This window comes from Halichoerus grypus, chromosome 9 (genome assembly GCF_964656455.1).
Source record: "Halichoerus grypus chromosome 9, mHalGry1.hap1.1, whole genome shotgun sequence".
NCBI lineage: Eukaryota > Metazoa > Chordata > Mammalia > Carnivora > Phocidae > Halichoerus > Halichoerus grypus.
The window spans coordinates 98,078,981-98,095,275 of NC_135720.1; the positions used below are offsets into that span (position 1 = coordinate 98,078,981).

Genomic DNA, 16,295 nt, shown 5'->3' on the forward strand with positions numbered 1-16,295 from the left:
AAAATAACTGGTTCACTAATTCTGTGATAAAATATAAATGAACTCTGTTGGCAGTACAGTCCTGTCTCTCGATTAACTCACTGTAAAGAGAAGGAGGCCATCAGGGAGAAGGCACTTTGGGCACAGTTTAGAAGTACTGAGATAAGCCATGGTATGCTATGACAGCCCATAGGGGGTCGCTTAACCCAGTCTTAGCTGACAAGGAAAGATCCCAAAAGAGGTGGCATCAGAGCTGGCTTTGGGCTTGTTTAGGGACTTAGGTGACTCAGTTTTTGAGCATGTCAAGGAAACTGGGGTGGGGGGGCGGGAAGGAAGGGATCTAAATGGACAAAGTGGTTTCCAGTCATTTGTTATTTCAAAGTATTTTCAATTGCTTGCTACTATAAATAGATAAAACTGTAGTGAAGAACTAGGGGCATTCATCTTTGCCCATATTCCATACTATTTCTTCAGGACAAGCTCCTTGGGGGAGAATTACTGCAGCAAGGGGTGTGGACATTTTTTTTTTTTAAAGATTTTATTTATCTGACAGATAGAGACACAGCGAGAGAGGGAACACAAGCAGGGGGAGTGGGAGTGGGAGAAGCAGACTCCCTGCTGAGCAAGGAGCCCAAAGCAGGGCTCCAACCCAGGACCCTGGGATCATGACCTGAGCCAAAGGCAGATGCTTAATGACTGAGCCATCCAGGCGCCCCGGGTATGGACATTTTTATGCACGAAAGAGGGCATCTAATTCAAAATCATAGAAGGCTGTTAGAAATAAATTACAGTGGAGCCAAGCTTTGAGGGATGATTAGGAATTAGACAGGACAACGGTGGGGATATTAAAGCCCAGGGACTCTCATGTGCAGAGGGGAGAGTGTGGAGGGGACTGGTAAGTAAGTCAGTGTGTGTTGGCTTAGTTACAAGGTGTGGGGAGTCATGTAGAGAGAGTGGGCTTAAGTGTAAACTAGGTTTATACTTGATTCCATCAAAGAGCTTTAGTTAATAAAATAATATAAGGTTCTTTTCCCTTTCTCTTACCTTTGAAGTTCATGGAATCCATTTGTACCGTATTCCTCAAATCATTATAACAGCTATCTTTTGTATACCAGAACTTATTTTCTTCCATCTCCCCAGGTGATTTTAGCATCTGGAACATATTCTGTTTCCCCCCTGTTGCCCACCATCACACTAAGTAATGGCAACCTCTCTTTACTTTTTTCCTATTCTCCTATGTCCACATGTCCTAGGATGGTACCTATTAAGTCTAAGCCGAGGCTCACCACTTATTAGCTGTGTAATTTCTGACAAGTTACCTAACCTCTCTTTGTCTCAGTTCCCTCTTGAGAACTCAACAATAATCCATCAGAGGGTTGGAAGAACTGAAGGAAATGAGTTCATGTATGCAAAAACACCCAGCATGTCTGCAGCAATAATGATTTCCCTCCAGCATGGGTATCTAAATTCATCCAGGTTGAAAAATGCCTTTTGCTACAGTTTAGAGCAGCTTGAAGAAGCTGGGAAAAGGAAACCCAGAGAGGAACTGCATTATCTTGAGAGCTTTCTCTCAGAGGTGGCCACTGTCATTTAGGGACAAAGCCCAAGCTGGTGGGAGCCCTCACCTCTCTTTGATTGCTAGATTTGAGAATAAAAGAAGAGCCTGGCCTTTAGGGCTTCCCATTCACCAGCTTTTACAAATTCAAGAGGTGCTGCATTTTAATGTGAAAATAGCATAATTTTTTTTCCTCTTAGGTCATTCTTGTCTTCTTTCTACCCAGTCCCTATCCTCTATCGTCCCCTTCCCCCACATCACAAAAAAAAAAAAAAAAATCAAACTCTGGTCAATTTCAGATACCAAACTATCAGGGCAGAGACTAATTTTGCCCAGACTTTCTGTGAAAGCTCACATGTGCTACAGTTTGGGGTTGCATAATTGATTTAATCTCTGATTTTAGAGGCACGGTGAACTCTCTTTGTGGGACTCTGCATACATTTCTTTAGGGCAAAAACTGTCCTACTTTTTTCTCTCTGGTATCTGTTTAGTGCTAGACCATTTCCCCCCAGCCCCCCAAGAACCTAAACTACCCTCCGTGAAATAAATGAAATCACAGTTGGAAAACGGCTTACTGGACAGACTTAAAGCTGCCAGATAAGAGCTACACCACACACATTTTTTCTTAACGTTCTCCTCCTCCCCTGCTTTCCTTCTTTCTGCTCTAGCACATCTTTGTTTGGGCCGAGAGGATACATTAGTCACTCAGCTGAGGATTGGCATTGCTATGTGGAGTAACAGCAGACTTTAGCAATTCATTGGGAATACACAGGCTGTGGGGGTTGATCCTTGCCCACTGGCCTGCTGTATGGCTCCAGGCAGATTTTCTTACCTCTGGGAGGCTTACTTCCAACAGGGCCTCATGGACGAATGGCTGCGAAGGCTAGACTATAAAGATGTAGCAAGCTGCAAACTCACAACTCACATGGGAACCTTTTGGCTGACCAGGTATATATATGGAATGCTGGCTGAGGAGAATGATTTTATGCCCCCTGAAAGACCACTTAACCAAAATGACAGCCAGGCAATTTTGAGTTTACCAGTGACTTCATACTGTATTTGGCAACCTCAGTTTTGGTTATGTTTTCAGGAATTTCTAAACTGGAAAGTCTCATTTGCTAACAAATGTTCTTTGTCAACCTGTTTGATCCAGTGTATAGTTTGGGGACTATCTTCACACTAGTGGCTTGAAAAACAAAGTCTTTGTAATACTTTCTGTATCTTAAGATGTATGTTCTGCAGAAAATAACCCCTTTGTTAGGTCGATACGAACACTCTTCCAGCAGAATTCCCCAGACAATTTGCATGCTGTAAAAGTGACCAAACTCCTCTGTTTGCATCAATGGAACGAAGTCAGAAGTCAAAAGCAATGCTGACCTTCGTAGCCTGAACGGATTATCTCCTTATGCTGCTAAAATAATTTAGGCTTAGAAAAGAACCTAGTACTTGTTTAATAAATCGCTTGGCATAAGTTGTCCAAATTCACCATTGTTCAAATTCAGACTCTTACATACTAGTTGGATAAATTTGGACAAGTCCCTTAACCTCTAAGCTTTGTTATATATAGATATTTAAAACTGAGATAAGAATCATGCTTACTTCTCAGGTTTGCTGTGAGGATTAAATGCAAAAATGCATGTAAAGCAATTTGGAGATCCAGCCACAGTGTATCAGCCAGGTTTTGCTGTAATAGTGTGTAACATATACCCCCCCCAAATCTCAGTGGTTTACAACCACAAATATTTATGCTAGCGTCAGTTCCAGCTTACGTGTACTATTCAGGTGTGCTGTGTATGTCTCTTCATTCAGGAACTAGGTGTTATTTAAAGAATTCTCCTTTCATAACACAGAACATAATTGCAAATGATCTGGTGAAAACTGGCAAAGTATTTGAAAGCATCAACTCAGAACTGGTATTACTATCACTTCTACCCAAATTTCATTGGCCAAAACAAGTCACATGACCAGGCTAAATTTTAGTGAGTCAGGAAAGTATACCCTCCTAATGGAGAAAGAACGGTGAATATTTGCTGAACAGTAATCCAGTCTACCTCTGAGAAGTTTACTGCAACCTGTTTTTTTCCTGTTTCTTATTTTATCTATGTGACCATTGGCTCTTGTCCATATAGCCTACCTGATAGCATCTACTTTGCATTCTCTAAATTACATCACGATTTCCTCCTCTCTCTTTTAATTTCAAATTAACTTAAACAATATACTTTTCTTTGTAAACAGGTACTTTGGAAAATCCCTTAGAAAAAGAACAAAAGCTTCTGATTCTCCTTAGAGCCTCAGAGGGAGTTTTCTGTGACCGTTTCAATGGAATTCGTATTGATCCAGGAACAATTGGTAAGAATATAATACAGTTTTTTATTAAAAATGAAATGAAATGTGTGTGTTTCTGATATAGAAGTACCATCCATAGAACATCTACTAAATTCCAGGCACTCTTCTAGATAATTTATATTTATTATTTCACTTACCAGGTCTCCTGTAACAGTGTCCATTTCACAGTTGTCAAAAATAAGACTTAGAGATGATGAACGATATGCAGAAGGCCACACAGCTTTATAGTGTCAGAGCTTAGATTTATATCCAGATTGGTCAGACACTGAAGCCTGGACTAAGAGTCTGTTATCAACTGTAAAGACTATTTGGTTGTTGAGATATTTTTTAATTAATAGATCTATAGATTACTAAGAAACATTTACTGTTGACAGTTTCTTCACCTGGTACTGTCACAGCGCCAAATTCTCTTTTAAAATTGACCTGTGTAGGAGCACAGAAACTGGGACCAGCCTTGCACCAACCAGGATGTGAGAGCCGCGCTAACTCCATTGTAAGGGATAGGTAAAAGAGGCTGTTTATTCTAGCATTTTATCACTTTCTTTCAATGGCATTACTAATTTTCTAAGATCTCAGCAACCCAGTAAAATGGAAGCAATCATGTTAGGATGGTGTGAAGTTTGATACCTAGTTTCTTAATGTTTAGCCATTGCCAGATAGTACTGTACTTTGACAGGGCTTTATTGTTTCCAAAGGATTTTTCATCCATGCTTTTATCTTTTTAAGAATATGAGGTTCAAGAATATTTTTACTTTTTTCAAGTTGACAAACTAAATGGATAATAGGAACATTCAATTTATTTTTGCCTGTGGTGTCCACTCTGTTTTTTGCAGCACCCTGTTGGATTAAACTTTGTTTTAACTTTTGTTAAACTTTGTTTGTATATCTTTGTATACAAGGATGCCTGTCTTAATCCTCGACTCCAACCATACGGCGAAGCTAGTGTTTTTAAAATTTTCTCTGGTATTAAATTGAATAAAGAATGATATATTTATTTCACTGCATGCTTAAAATTTTGTGACATTATAAGTAAATGACAGATCTTAATTTCTTTAAGTATTACAATCTGGAAATAACTAAATGGTGTAATTTTACAGTAGATCTTTGATGATTGAAAATGATCAAGAAATCTACTTGTCTGGTCAATTGAATTTTCTGCATAACTCAAATTTAAGGAAACTAACTGGTTTATGCTAAAATCTTTGTTGTTGGAAATTTCTCTAAATTACTTCACATACCTCCCCTTCCTAGGTTACTTAGCCAATAGTAAAGAAGATGGAATTTTTTTAAAGATGATGATGATGATGATGATATCATATGAAATATATATATATGTATATAGTCATATATGTATGACTATTATTATGAAAGATTGATTATTCCAGGACATGTCCTGAAAGTGAGAATATTTCTTACATTTCCATTAATCCTGTTTTAAGTTTTATGACTTTTTTCTGAATTAGAGTATGGAAAAAATATAGGTAGTGACATAAACAGTTGGTTAGGTTCTAATTGATTGAGACTTATTTTTTGTTCACATTGAATTAAAACCCAAGGCATAGTATTTGTACCTTATGGGTGGTGTTTGGTTCTTCTATTCATATGTTCTCTGCTAAAAATTGTGAAATCTTTAGATTTCAAGATTAGTGATTTGCAAAACATGGTGTGCAGTAATCCAGGAGTATGCAGACAATACATCTGGGTTCAGGAAGAAAATATTAGAACTCTATTCAAACATATGTGCATATATTCATATATACGTATGTTTTTCTAAAAATAAATAGATACACATGCATTAGGGGTGCACAATCATAATTTTGTTACTGCTTGGGTTCGTGCTCAAAACATTTTGAGACCACTGGAATATGAGGAATTGTGCTTCATGTGATTTTAAATGGCAATAAAACATGTAAGAGGAAAGACCTGAAGGAATAAAACTGGACTGCATCAAGCATGTCCCTGGTACGACTTTAATTTATGAGTCTGAAATAAATTATATTTTGAAACAAAGGAGCTAGAGATCTATCCTTTGATATCTGTAATAACAAAAAAATATGAGGTCCAACCACTGAAAACAAAGCTAATAGCACCAAATCTCTTTCCTCGGGGAATAAAATTACCCTTGCCTTTTGGAAAGTGAAGCCTATAACATAAAATATCAAAACCAGTTAACTTCCAACAGAATTACAGATGGTTTGGAGTCACTTAATGGTAGAATTTAACTAGTTAGTCATTGGAATGGTCTATTTCCCAACTTTTGGATTACTAGATGTGGTGTAGCATTAATTTCTCTATAGCTTTTAAGAGAACGAGAGTACGTTCGGTAGCCATGTAATATATATTCAAGCTGCTGAAAATAGAGAACTTAAATATTCTTTGATAAGGTAGACATCTTCATATATAGTTTCCATATCACATATCTTGCACAATAAGTTCTCTAGTGAGTTTTTCTTAGGTGGCCCTAATTCCATCGAAAATTTCTTATCCAACTGATGCTCCTTTTCCTTTCAGGGGTATATGGGAAAGCCCAGCTTCATGGTGCTTGTCCTCAGAAATCCTGGACCCGTCTTGCAGCTGACATCGCCTCGGGCAATGAGAGGTAAGACATGAGAGTAAGTTAGGGAGAGTAAGTTAGGGATGTATTTGCTTGTTTGGTTTGCTGATGATTCAGGTTTTGTTACAACATGAAATTAAATTTTAGATTAAGACTCAAAACTCAAGGATGAATAAATGGTAAAATAAGGGACTAGAAGGAATTTTAAAAAAACTCTGTAACATAATAGTAGAAGAAGAAAACAAACCAAAGGCAGAGGAGTCTATCGTTTATTTAGGAGTAAAGGTTAGATAATACGTGTTTACTGCTATCAGTAAATCTTTAAAAATATGGATTCTATGACATAATAGATGAACTGTAAAGTGACATCATGATTGTCTGAGTTGAGATGATGGCTGGCGAAGAGACAGAAATAAAATAGGAGTGAGATGAAGCATATGAAGAGTCTTCTGGAATTTAAAATGCAATAACAGAATTTAGTAATGCCCTGGAGGTGGTGAAGAATGAAATTGCCACTGCCTCAAAGTGAACAGGCACCATGAAGAGCAAACTGATGGAAAACAAGGTCAGGAGATAAAAATCTATAAAAGAGAAAGTATTAGAAATAGAGAACAGAGAATGCAAAGTACATATATACAAACAATGCTCATTTTTAATAAGAGCCCAGAGTAATTACAACAGAAAGAATAATGAAAACTCCACCTAAAATACACATAGCAAACCTGAGAGTACTTGCATTGAATTTGAAGAGACCAATGCCAACAATTATGATTGCTACATATCCTCACAGTACAAGAAAAAGCGGTGAACAAAATAAAAGAAAAACGGAAGGGAACATAAAGCTTCTTAACCTTAGAATTCTCTACACCATTAAGTATAGGAAGATAGTGGTGTAAAATATATACATGTTTAGGGAAAAATATATACATGTTTAGTGGTGAAAAATATACACATGTTTAGGGATTTCCATCAAAGAATTGGACACCCTGCTAAAATTGCTGTTTACATGTGAAAGCAAAAAAGCAAAAAAGTTCAGTAAGAACTGAAAAAAAATGCAAAAAATTGTTCTGATAAAGAGCTTAAACAGATTTAAAATTCATAAATAAAATTCAGGAATACTGTAAAGGTAAATAAAGTGTCTATTTTAAAGGTAAGCACTGGAATAAGTTAAATATAATACTGTAAATATGGCTGTTAAAATAAGACAAAGTCTAATTATTCTTGTAAAAGAAACTACATAAAATTTGAAAAGTTAATGTATTAGTCAGGGTTCTGTTTATATAAATATATAACTCATAGGTTTTGTGTGTATGCATATGTATAATATGTAGTATATTTCATTACCATTTTTGTTTCTGTCAATTTCCTCTTTTTTTTTTGAGATCTACTTTGTATATTTCTTTATTATGTTATCTGGTATAAAACTTTCCTGACTATGGGGGTCTCCCTGGAGACTGAAGTCTTTAGTCTGTTTATATAAATATATATAACTCATAGGTTTTGTGTGTATGCATATGTATAATATGTAGTATATATAATAGTATATATAAAGAGATGTATTTCAAGGAATTGGCTTATATTCTTAGGAGGGCTGGTAAGTTCAAAATTTGTAGGGCAGGTTGGGAGTCTGCAAAGTCTTGAACTTTGTCTTGAGGCAGAATTTCTTTTTCTTCAGGGAAACTTTGATTTTGCTTTTAAGGCCTTCCAACTGATTGCTGAGGCCCACCCACATTACTGAGGGTAATCTTTACTTAAGGTCAATTCATTATAGATGTTAATGACATTTACAGAACACCTTTGAAGAAACACCTACATTAACATTTGATAGGATAACTGGGCACTACAGCATAGCTAAGTTGACACATAAACTAACCATCACAGGTCATAATTCTCAGATAAAACTCCGGGTTTACAACCTGGGACTGTGGCCATAGGAAACTGACGATGGGACATGAATGCCATATGAAGTAAATATGAGTCAGTCTGTTCTAGCAGAATTTAAAATAGGGTATATACCTTCCAAATCACCAAAGAGAAAAGAGAATGAAAGAAACCATAAAATAAGTAGTAAAATACAAAAAGAGAAGAAAATTAAATAGTAAGAGAATTAAAGCAACAAAAAAGGCATAAAGAAACAACAGAAGTAAGAAAGTAAGAATAAATCTTCCAGTTATAAAAAGAAAATACCCAACTAATGAATCATTGAACACTACATCAAAAACTAATGATGTACTGCATGTTGGCTAATTGGACATAATAAAAAAAATAAAAATAAAAAAATAAAAAAGGTTCTTTTCTTAAAAAAATAAAAATAAAAAAATAAAGAAAATATGATTGTTAAAAATGATCCCACATAGGAAAAAATTGGGTAATAAATCAACATGTAATCACAACGTTTTTTACTAGAGGAAAATAAAACCAATATAGAAAAAAATTATTTAAATATTAGATAAAATGAATTATTGAAATAGAAACAAAAACAAAAGATTCAAAATTATAAGAAAAGAAAAAATTAAGTGTGTAAAATAAATATATTTTATATTAATAAAGACTTCAGTCTCCAGGGAGACCCCAATAGTCAGGAATTTATACCAGATAACATAATAAAGAAATATATAAAGTAGATCTCAAAAAAAATGAGGAAATTGACAGAAACAAAAATGGTAATGAAAGACATTTACTTACCTCTTTCAGTTCTTTTTTTTTGTGTGTGTGTGTGAGAGAAAGCCACAGGTGGGGGAAGGCAGAGGGGGAGAGGGAGAGAGAATTCTAAGCCTGGGGACCCTGAGATCATGACCTGAGCCAAAATCAAGAGTTGGATGCTCAACTGACTGAGCCACCCAGATGCCCCCCTCTTTCAGTTTTTAACTTTTAAACTAGGTTAAAAATTATAAAGAAAACATGAAGAAATCTGAATAATGTAATAAAGGTAATTTAATTTATATATACAAAAAAATATAAATATAATTTACCCCAGAATATAAATATAATTAAAACCTTAACAAATTTTAGTAAACAGAAATGGTGTAGAATATGATCACAATAAAATACATGTAAAGGTAGAAACCTCTTAACCAATAATCGTAATCTCTTGCAAGATAAAAGAGCAGAAAAGAAAAAATAAACTTTCTTTTAAATAACTTTTGTATCAGAGAGGAGATGAAAACTCCAGTGGTAGAATGCTAGCAAAATAGCAATAATAGTATTGCAGGAGTCGTGGCCAACATGTCATCACATTAAATGCTTTCATTGCTGAATAATAAAATACAAAAATAAACAAACTAAACTGTCAATTTGAGAAACCAGAAACAAAATATCCAATAAGTCTAATGAAATTAATTTGTGTAAGATAAAGGCAGAAATTGGTGAATTAGAAAGTAGGAAATTAGTAGACTTGAAATTTTTTTAGAGATAATGGTTTAATCTTTAATGACATTAATTATACAAAGAAAATAATATGTAACCTCAGAAATGAGAATTCAAATGTAACAGATACCAGAGATTAGAATTATAATAAAATGTATATATCTATAGAGTACCATTCTGAAATTTACAAAAATAAATTATATGTAGGAATATAAATTATCATAATTGGTTAAAGAAGACTATGACTGAAAAAACCAGTAATAGCAAAAGACATGCAGTTATCAGAGATTTGTTCCCGAGAATAAATTTGGCTCAAATAAATTGATGGCATATTCTTTCAAATATCAGACACTTTTTATGTTGTATAATCTGTTCCATAGCATAAGAAAATATGTGAACCTTTTCAATTAATTTTAGGAAGCAAGCATAAAATACTTTTTATTTATTTATTATTTTTATTTATTTTCATAAAATAATTTTTAAAACAGCTGCTAAAGGTAATTCAAAAAAAGAAAACTGGGGCAACACCTAAATGTAAATAAAATGCAAAAAAAAAAAAAAATCCTAAGTAAAACAGCAACATATGAAATCCAGTTATTTGTTAGGAAAAAAAATCATGGTTGAGTGTGATTTATTCAAGTAAAGAAGGATGGTTTAAAATAATTCCTTAATATAATTTATTGAAGCAATATATATAAAGACTAAGAACTTGATCAATTTGATACAAAACAGAAACACATTTAATAAAATTCAGCTTGCATTCTTGGAATAAACAGTAAATTAAGACTACAAAAATATTCCTTTATTTTATTTTTTTAAGGATATTCCTTTAAATCAATGTTTCTTAATAGAGCGGTTTAGCCATTAGTTGAGAATCACTGCTTTAAATAATAACACAAATTAAATCATTAAAAATTCCTCTCAAACAAACAACTTTCTATTTTATGGAAAAACTGACATTAAAAATTACTGTGTATTACAATAATCATTAAATATTATTATTAAAGTTTTAGCCAATGTATTGAGTCAAGAAATACATTAGTTGTTACTATTAAAAGGAATCCAAATTGTCAGTTTTTTGTAGATTATATATATTTTGTCTTAGAAACTAGAGAATCATCTGAAGAACTATCATTGCATTCATTCAGTAAATGCACAGATTAATAGCTTTTGAATATTTTAATGTAAAATCCTATTTAAATTTTAATTTAGAATATTTAGAAATAAACTTAAGAAAAATTACAGGAGGAATGGAAACAAAACTATAAAACACTAGTAAGAGGCATAAAAGGATATTAGAATAAATGGTGATGCATAACATCAACAGAAAGGCTCAATATTTTAAAGATGTCAAATCTAATGCAACTTTAATAACAAGTCAAATATATGCATTTGAAATCTGATTCACTAATTCTAAGTCTTTTGGAACAATAAACACTTGAAAATAGCCAACATTACCACTTACTTTTTGAAAAATATATACCTTGGGGCACCTGGGTGGTGCAGTCAGTTGAGTGTCTGACTCTTGGTTTCGGCTCAGGTCATGGTCCCAGAGTCCTGGGATCAAGTCCCATGTTGGCTTGGAGCTCAGTGCAGAGTCTGCTTGAGAGTCTCTCTTCCTCTTCCTCTGTCCCTCCCGCTCATGCGCTCACTTTCTCTTTCTCTCTCTCTCAAATAAATAAATAAAGCTTAAAAAAAAATTATATATGTGTATATATATATATATATATATATATATACCTTCAGTGTGAATAATTTCCTATTGCTGTTGGCACCAAAACAGAAGAGAATGCCTAGCAATAGACTCAGGTATGTATTATTACTTAGAATTTAAATAAATTAGCATTTCAAATTAGTTGCAGACTTGTGCTGGAGTAATTGGTAAACACTTTGGAAAACTATAAAATTAGATTCTCAAATTATGCTTCACTCTGAAAAAATTATAGGTAAATTAAAAAAATGTAAAAAAATAAAACTATAAAATTATGTGAAGAACATTTAAGTAAATATTATGCAATATTAAATTAGGGAAGACCTCTCTTATCATAAGAAATGCAACAACTATAACAGCAAGAAGTCATAGATTTGACAACATAAAAAAATCAATATTTAAGAAAATTAATATTTTTGCATACCAATTACAAAATGCAAAGGCAGATGATAAAATGGAAAATATTTGCAATTTTTGATAGTACAGATGGAGGGCTAATATTTTTTATATGTAAAGAATACTTAGGAATAAAAAGGAAACAAGATGAACATACTAGAAGAATAAACATTAAAGAGTTTGAATACATGAGCCACAAGAGAAGACACACATCTGACTAATAAACATATGGAAAAATGTTCTTCCCTACTAGAGTTGAAATAAATGTTAATTAAAACAAAATTAAGCACTATTTTAAAATATTTAATTACCAAAGGGGATGATGATTGAATTCCATGTTGACAAAGGGGAGGAGAAGTGGGCATTCAGGCTAATATTATATATTAGCCTAGTTTTGTAAATAAACTAAAATAACATTTATGTATGCATATATGTGGATAGAGAAATGTCTGGAAGGACATACAGCACAGCAAGGATCCCTGTGGGAGAGATGATAGCTGGCTACTGCTTTGGTGTGCTTTTCTCTATGTACAGAATTTCTTCATAGAGTAGTTATTACCTTTGAACATTGTTATTGTTTTATTCAACACAATTTTTGTGAATTCTTACCCTATGTCAAACATTGAGTTATGGTCTGGGAATACAGTAACAAGTAAAAATCGACATTGTCTCTGTATCCAGACATTAATGAAATAAATATAAAGTAAATGTAAAATTACATATGGGATAAATGCTATGAAGGAGGGCTTTATAGGATTCTGAAAACATGAATACGCGGGATCTTGAGGCAGTAATGGAGGTTAGAGAAGGCTTCCCTGGAGAGTGATTTCAGAGGTGAGAACTAAACAATGAGTGGGCCTTAATTAAGCAAAGTGGAGTGTGTTGGGGGGGAAGAGCACTCCAGCAAGAGCAAACAGCATTCAATCATTCAACAAATATCTGGTGGGTACTTACTATGTACCAGGTGTGGCTGTAAGCCCTGGAGATGTAGAGGCAAATTTGAAGAGATCACTGTCCTCTGGGAGTTTATATCTTCATGGAGAGAGAGACAATAAAGAAGCTAATACAGAAATATAAACAACATAGTTGCACATTATAAAATGCACTAGTAAGGAAATAAACAGTGTGGTACAATCGAAAATAGTTGGGGAGTGTACAGGGTACCCTTTTAGATTGAAGGGACAGGGGAGACCTCTCTGGGGAAGAAAAATTTGAGCTGAGATCTGAATGGTAGGAGGCATCCCACTATTTGATGTAGATGCGCTAGTGTGCTCAATGAAGGAGGGACATCTGGTCCAGCATTGTCTCTCAGGTGGCCTTTGGGGAGTGGGAGACAGAGAGAAGGTCACTATAGCTGGACCAGAGTGAGCAAAGGGGAGAGTGGTATGATATGGTAGATGCCAGGTCACATGGTACCTTGTTTAGGTGTGAGAGGTCAGAGGGAAAATCACTGAGGGGTTTACGGAGGTCAGTTGATAGACTCTGACTTATGTTTTGAAAACAACTCTGGCTGCTATATAGATGATGAGTGGTGGAGAAAAAAGCAGAAGCTGGGCTATGAGTTAGGAGGCCAGTTGAAGCCAAATATCATGGTGGCTAGGACTATAGAGGAGGCAATGGGAATGGAGAGAGGAGGTGGCTCTGTCTGGACATGCCAATGGCCTGAATGTTGAGGTGAGGGACATGCTTCAGATTTTTTGACTGAGCAACCTGATGGATGGTGGAAGCATGCACTGAGATGGGAAGACTGGAAAAGGAACAGATTTGTCAGGGTGGCAGATGGGACATGCTAAGTTGGAGACACCAAGGGGAGATGTCAAGAAGACAATTAGAAATGTAGTTTAGGACTCAGGTAGAACATGATAGGTGGTCATCCAGGAAGTAGATAATTTCACTGATCAAGAAAACAGGAAGAGGACAAAACTGGAGCCTGGAAATGAGACTGGGGCCAGTCTAATTCTTTCCAAGTTGATAGAGTCAGCACAGATGATGGAGAAGCAGAGGCCCAAGAGGTGATTCTGTGGTGGGAGGAAGAATGGGCAACATGAGGGACTTGGAGGAAGGCCAGGTTGGCTGACCTGGTGAACAGGGACCCAACACAATAGGGTTCCCAGGAGTAGTTAGTGGTCAGGGTATATTCACTGGCAATATAACAAGTTTAGTTTTTACCCTCCAGGAGCACTGTGTAACTATTTTTAGTTTTTAAGAGGATAATATAGATGGGAGGTAGAGCTTGTGATCACATTCCTATATGTAAAAAAAAAAAAAAAATCATTCTAGGTACAATGCAGACAACAGAGGAGTCAAAAATGGATCTAGGGACACCGCTTAGGAAGTCCAAGCAAGAGATAGCATAACTTGTAGTCAGGAGCTGAAGTGCCGATGGAGAGAAGTGGGCAGATGTAGAGACGGGAGATACAAGTCTATAAGATGTATTGGATGTGAGGCACTCTTAGTTTCTGGATTGCAGAGACAGACGGTGGTGCCATTCACTAAAAGAGGACTGAATTTTGGGGAAAAAGATTATGAGTTCAGATTTGGTCATGTTGACTTTGAAGTGCCTGATACCCATATGGATTTGTGAAGTAGGCAGTTCAAACAGGGATAAATATGGAACTTTAATTTTAAGGCTAGCAAGATGGAATTTGGCAAGAGCCATATGAATGGATTTTTCTTTAAAGAATGTGTTAAAAACCTCACTCAGAGTTAGGGCAATTGGCTCTTTCAAAAGAAATTCAATTTTATGAATGAAAACTATCTAGAGTAACTAGCTATTATTTATTGAGCTCTTATCATGTGGGTTTACTCTATGTCAAGCATCTACCAGGCATTTTACATACATTATCTCATTTAAATCTCTCAGTGCTATGTTAGGTATTATGATCTGCAGTCACAGATACAAAAACTGAGGATAGAAAAGTTGAGTAAAATTTCCAAGTTTATAAAGCTAGGAGTTTCTAGGGCTGACTTTTTTTTTTTTTTAATCATGGTTTGTCTGATTCCATTACTTATGTTCTAGTGTTCTATATAATAAAAATATTAAGAACAAAATTTCTTAGTATGAGTCCTGATGAGGAGTTTTTAATGAGTTTATATGATTGATAAGTAATTACCATAGTGAATCCATTTTATGGAGAGCCTTCCTTTTTTTAACCTTTTAAAAAATGAAATAATTGAAACCTCACAAGAAGTTGCAAAAATAGTAGAGTTCTTATGTACCCTTCACTCAGCATTCTCTGATGATATATTTCATAACCTAAACATGATAAAATCTAGCAAATCGATATTAGTCTAGTATTAACTGAAGTACAGACCTCATTCAAACCATTTCTTTAAACATTGATCTATGGTCTTCTTTATGTTAAAAGTCAGTTCCTGTGTCAGGGCAAGAGGAGACCGAAGAGTAGGTTTACAGGGAACCTTCCTCAAAAGGTCTCACATTTTTTCTTATTCCTTTTCTCATTTACTTTTTAAAGAAAGAAAGTGTAGAGAGCCTTATCCAGTCCCTTTGTCCTGTTGTTGTCTATGTTTCTTCTGTGATATACTAACTTACTCTGGTATTTATATGGAAATAACTGAACTAAACAACAAATCATTTTTCACCTCAACCTTGCCCCAGGACCCTGGCCTTCTGCGCTGACATCATTGCTGATGTCATCTATTCTGCCATCTCGTGTTCTTTGGCTGTACTTTGTTTGGATACTTCTTGTTCTCCTTTCCGATACATTCCCACTTCAGACATGAGTGTCCAGAACAATTATTTTTACGAGTCTCCCTAAATACTTGATAAGTAAAATAAGGAGGTGCACAGTGCTCTTCAGTCTCCTCTTGCCTTGACACTCCCTGCTTATCCTGAGAATCTACCACATCTTCCACAAGACGTTTAATCTCCCCTCCAGCACACACTGATTTTCTCACCATCTGAATTATAGAATGTGGTTTTCTGATTTATGATGTTAATAAAAATATGCTGCCTGGTGACGGATCCTAAGCTACTTAAGGTGTCTATGTCCTGTTCCTCCAAGTGGCTTCTACAGGGGCAGGAAAATATTGTTTTTTATTGATTGTGTCTATTACTTAGCACCTAGTACACAGCAGAACACAAAGAAGACTTCTAATAAATGCCTGCTACCTTGAATGGATGTGTCTTTTCTGGAAATCAGAACTTATCAAGCCTCTTGATTCAGTGGTATATCATCTAATAAATGAGAATCTTATATTTATTTTTAAAAACCACTATATTTTGCTTATTACTCAGACTTCATTATTCTACTATAACAATTTTGTTTATAGTAGAGTTGGCAGCCTTATTCATTTATTGGCAGGAGTTCAGGATCATGTAAGTAGCCCCCAAAAGAAGATGATTCTGTTTGGTCCCGTGAACGAGT

The 16,295-nt window shown here is 35.0% G+C and overlaps 1 protein-coding gene across 1 annotated transcript in view; it reads left to right on the forward strand.

Moving 5' to 3' along the window:
- Positions 1–16,295, forward strand: part of PKHD1 (PKHD1 ciliary IPT domain containing fibrocystin/polyductin) — a 443,829-nt gene that overhangs the window by 293,853 nt on the left and 133,681 nt on the right. The window contains exons 53-54 of the mRNA XM_078054411.1: positions 3,770–3,883; positions 6,392–6,479. Coding sequence (XP_077910537.1) covers positions 3,770–3,883; positions 6,392–6,479 — 202 coding nt within the window. The remainder of the gene's footprint in view (positions 1–3,769; positions 3,884–6,391; positions 6,480–16,295) is intronic.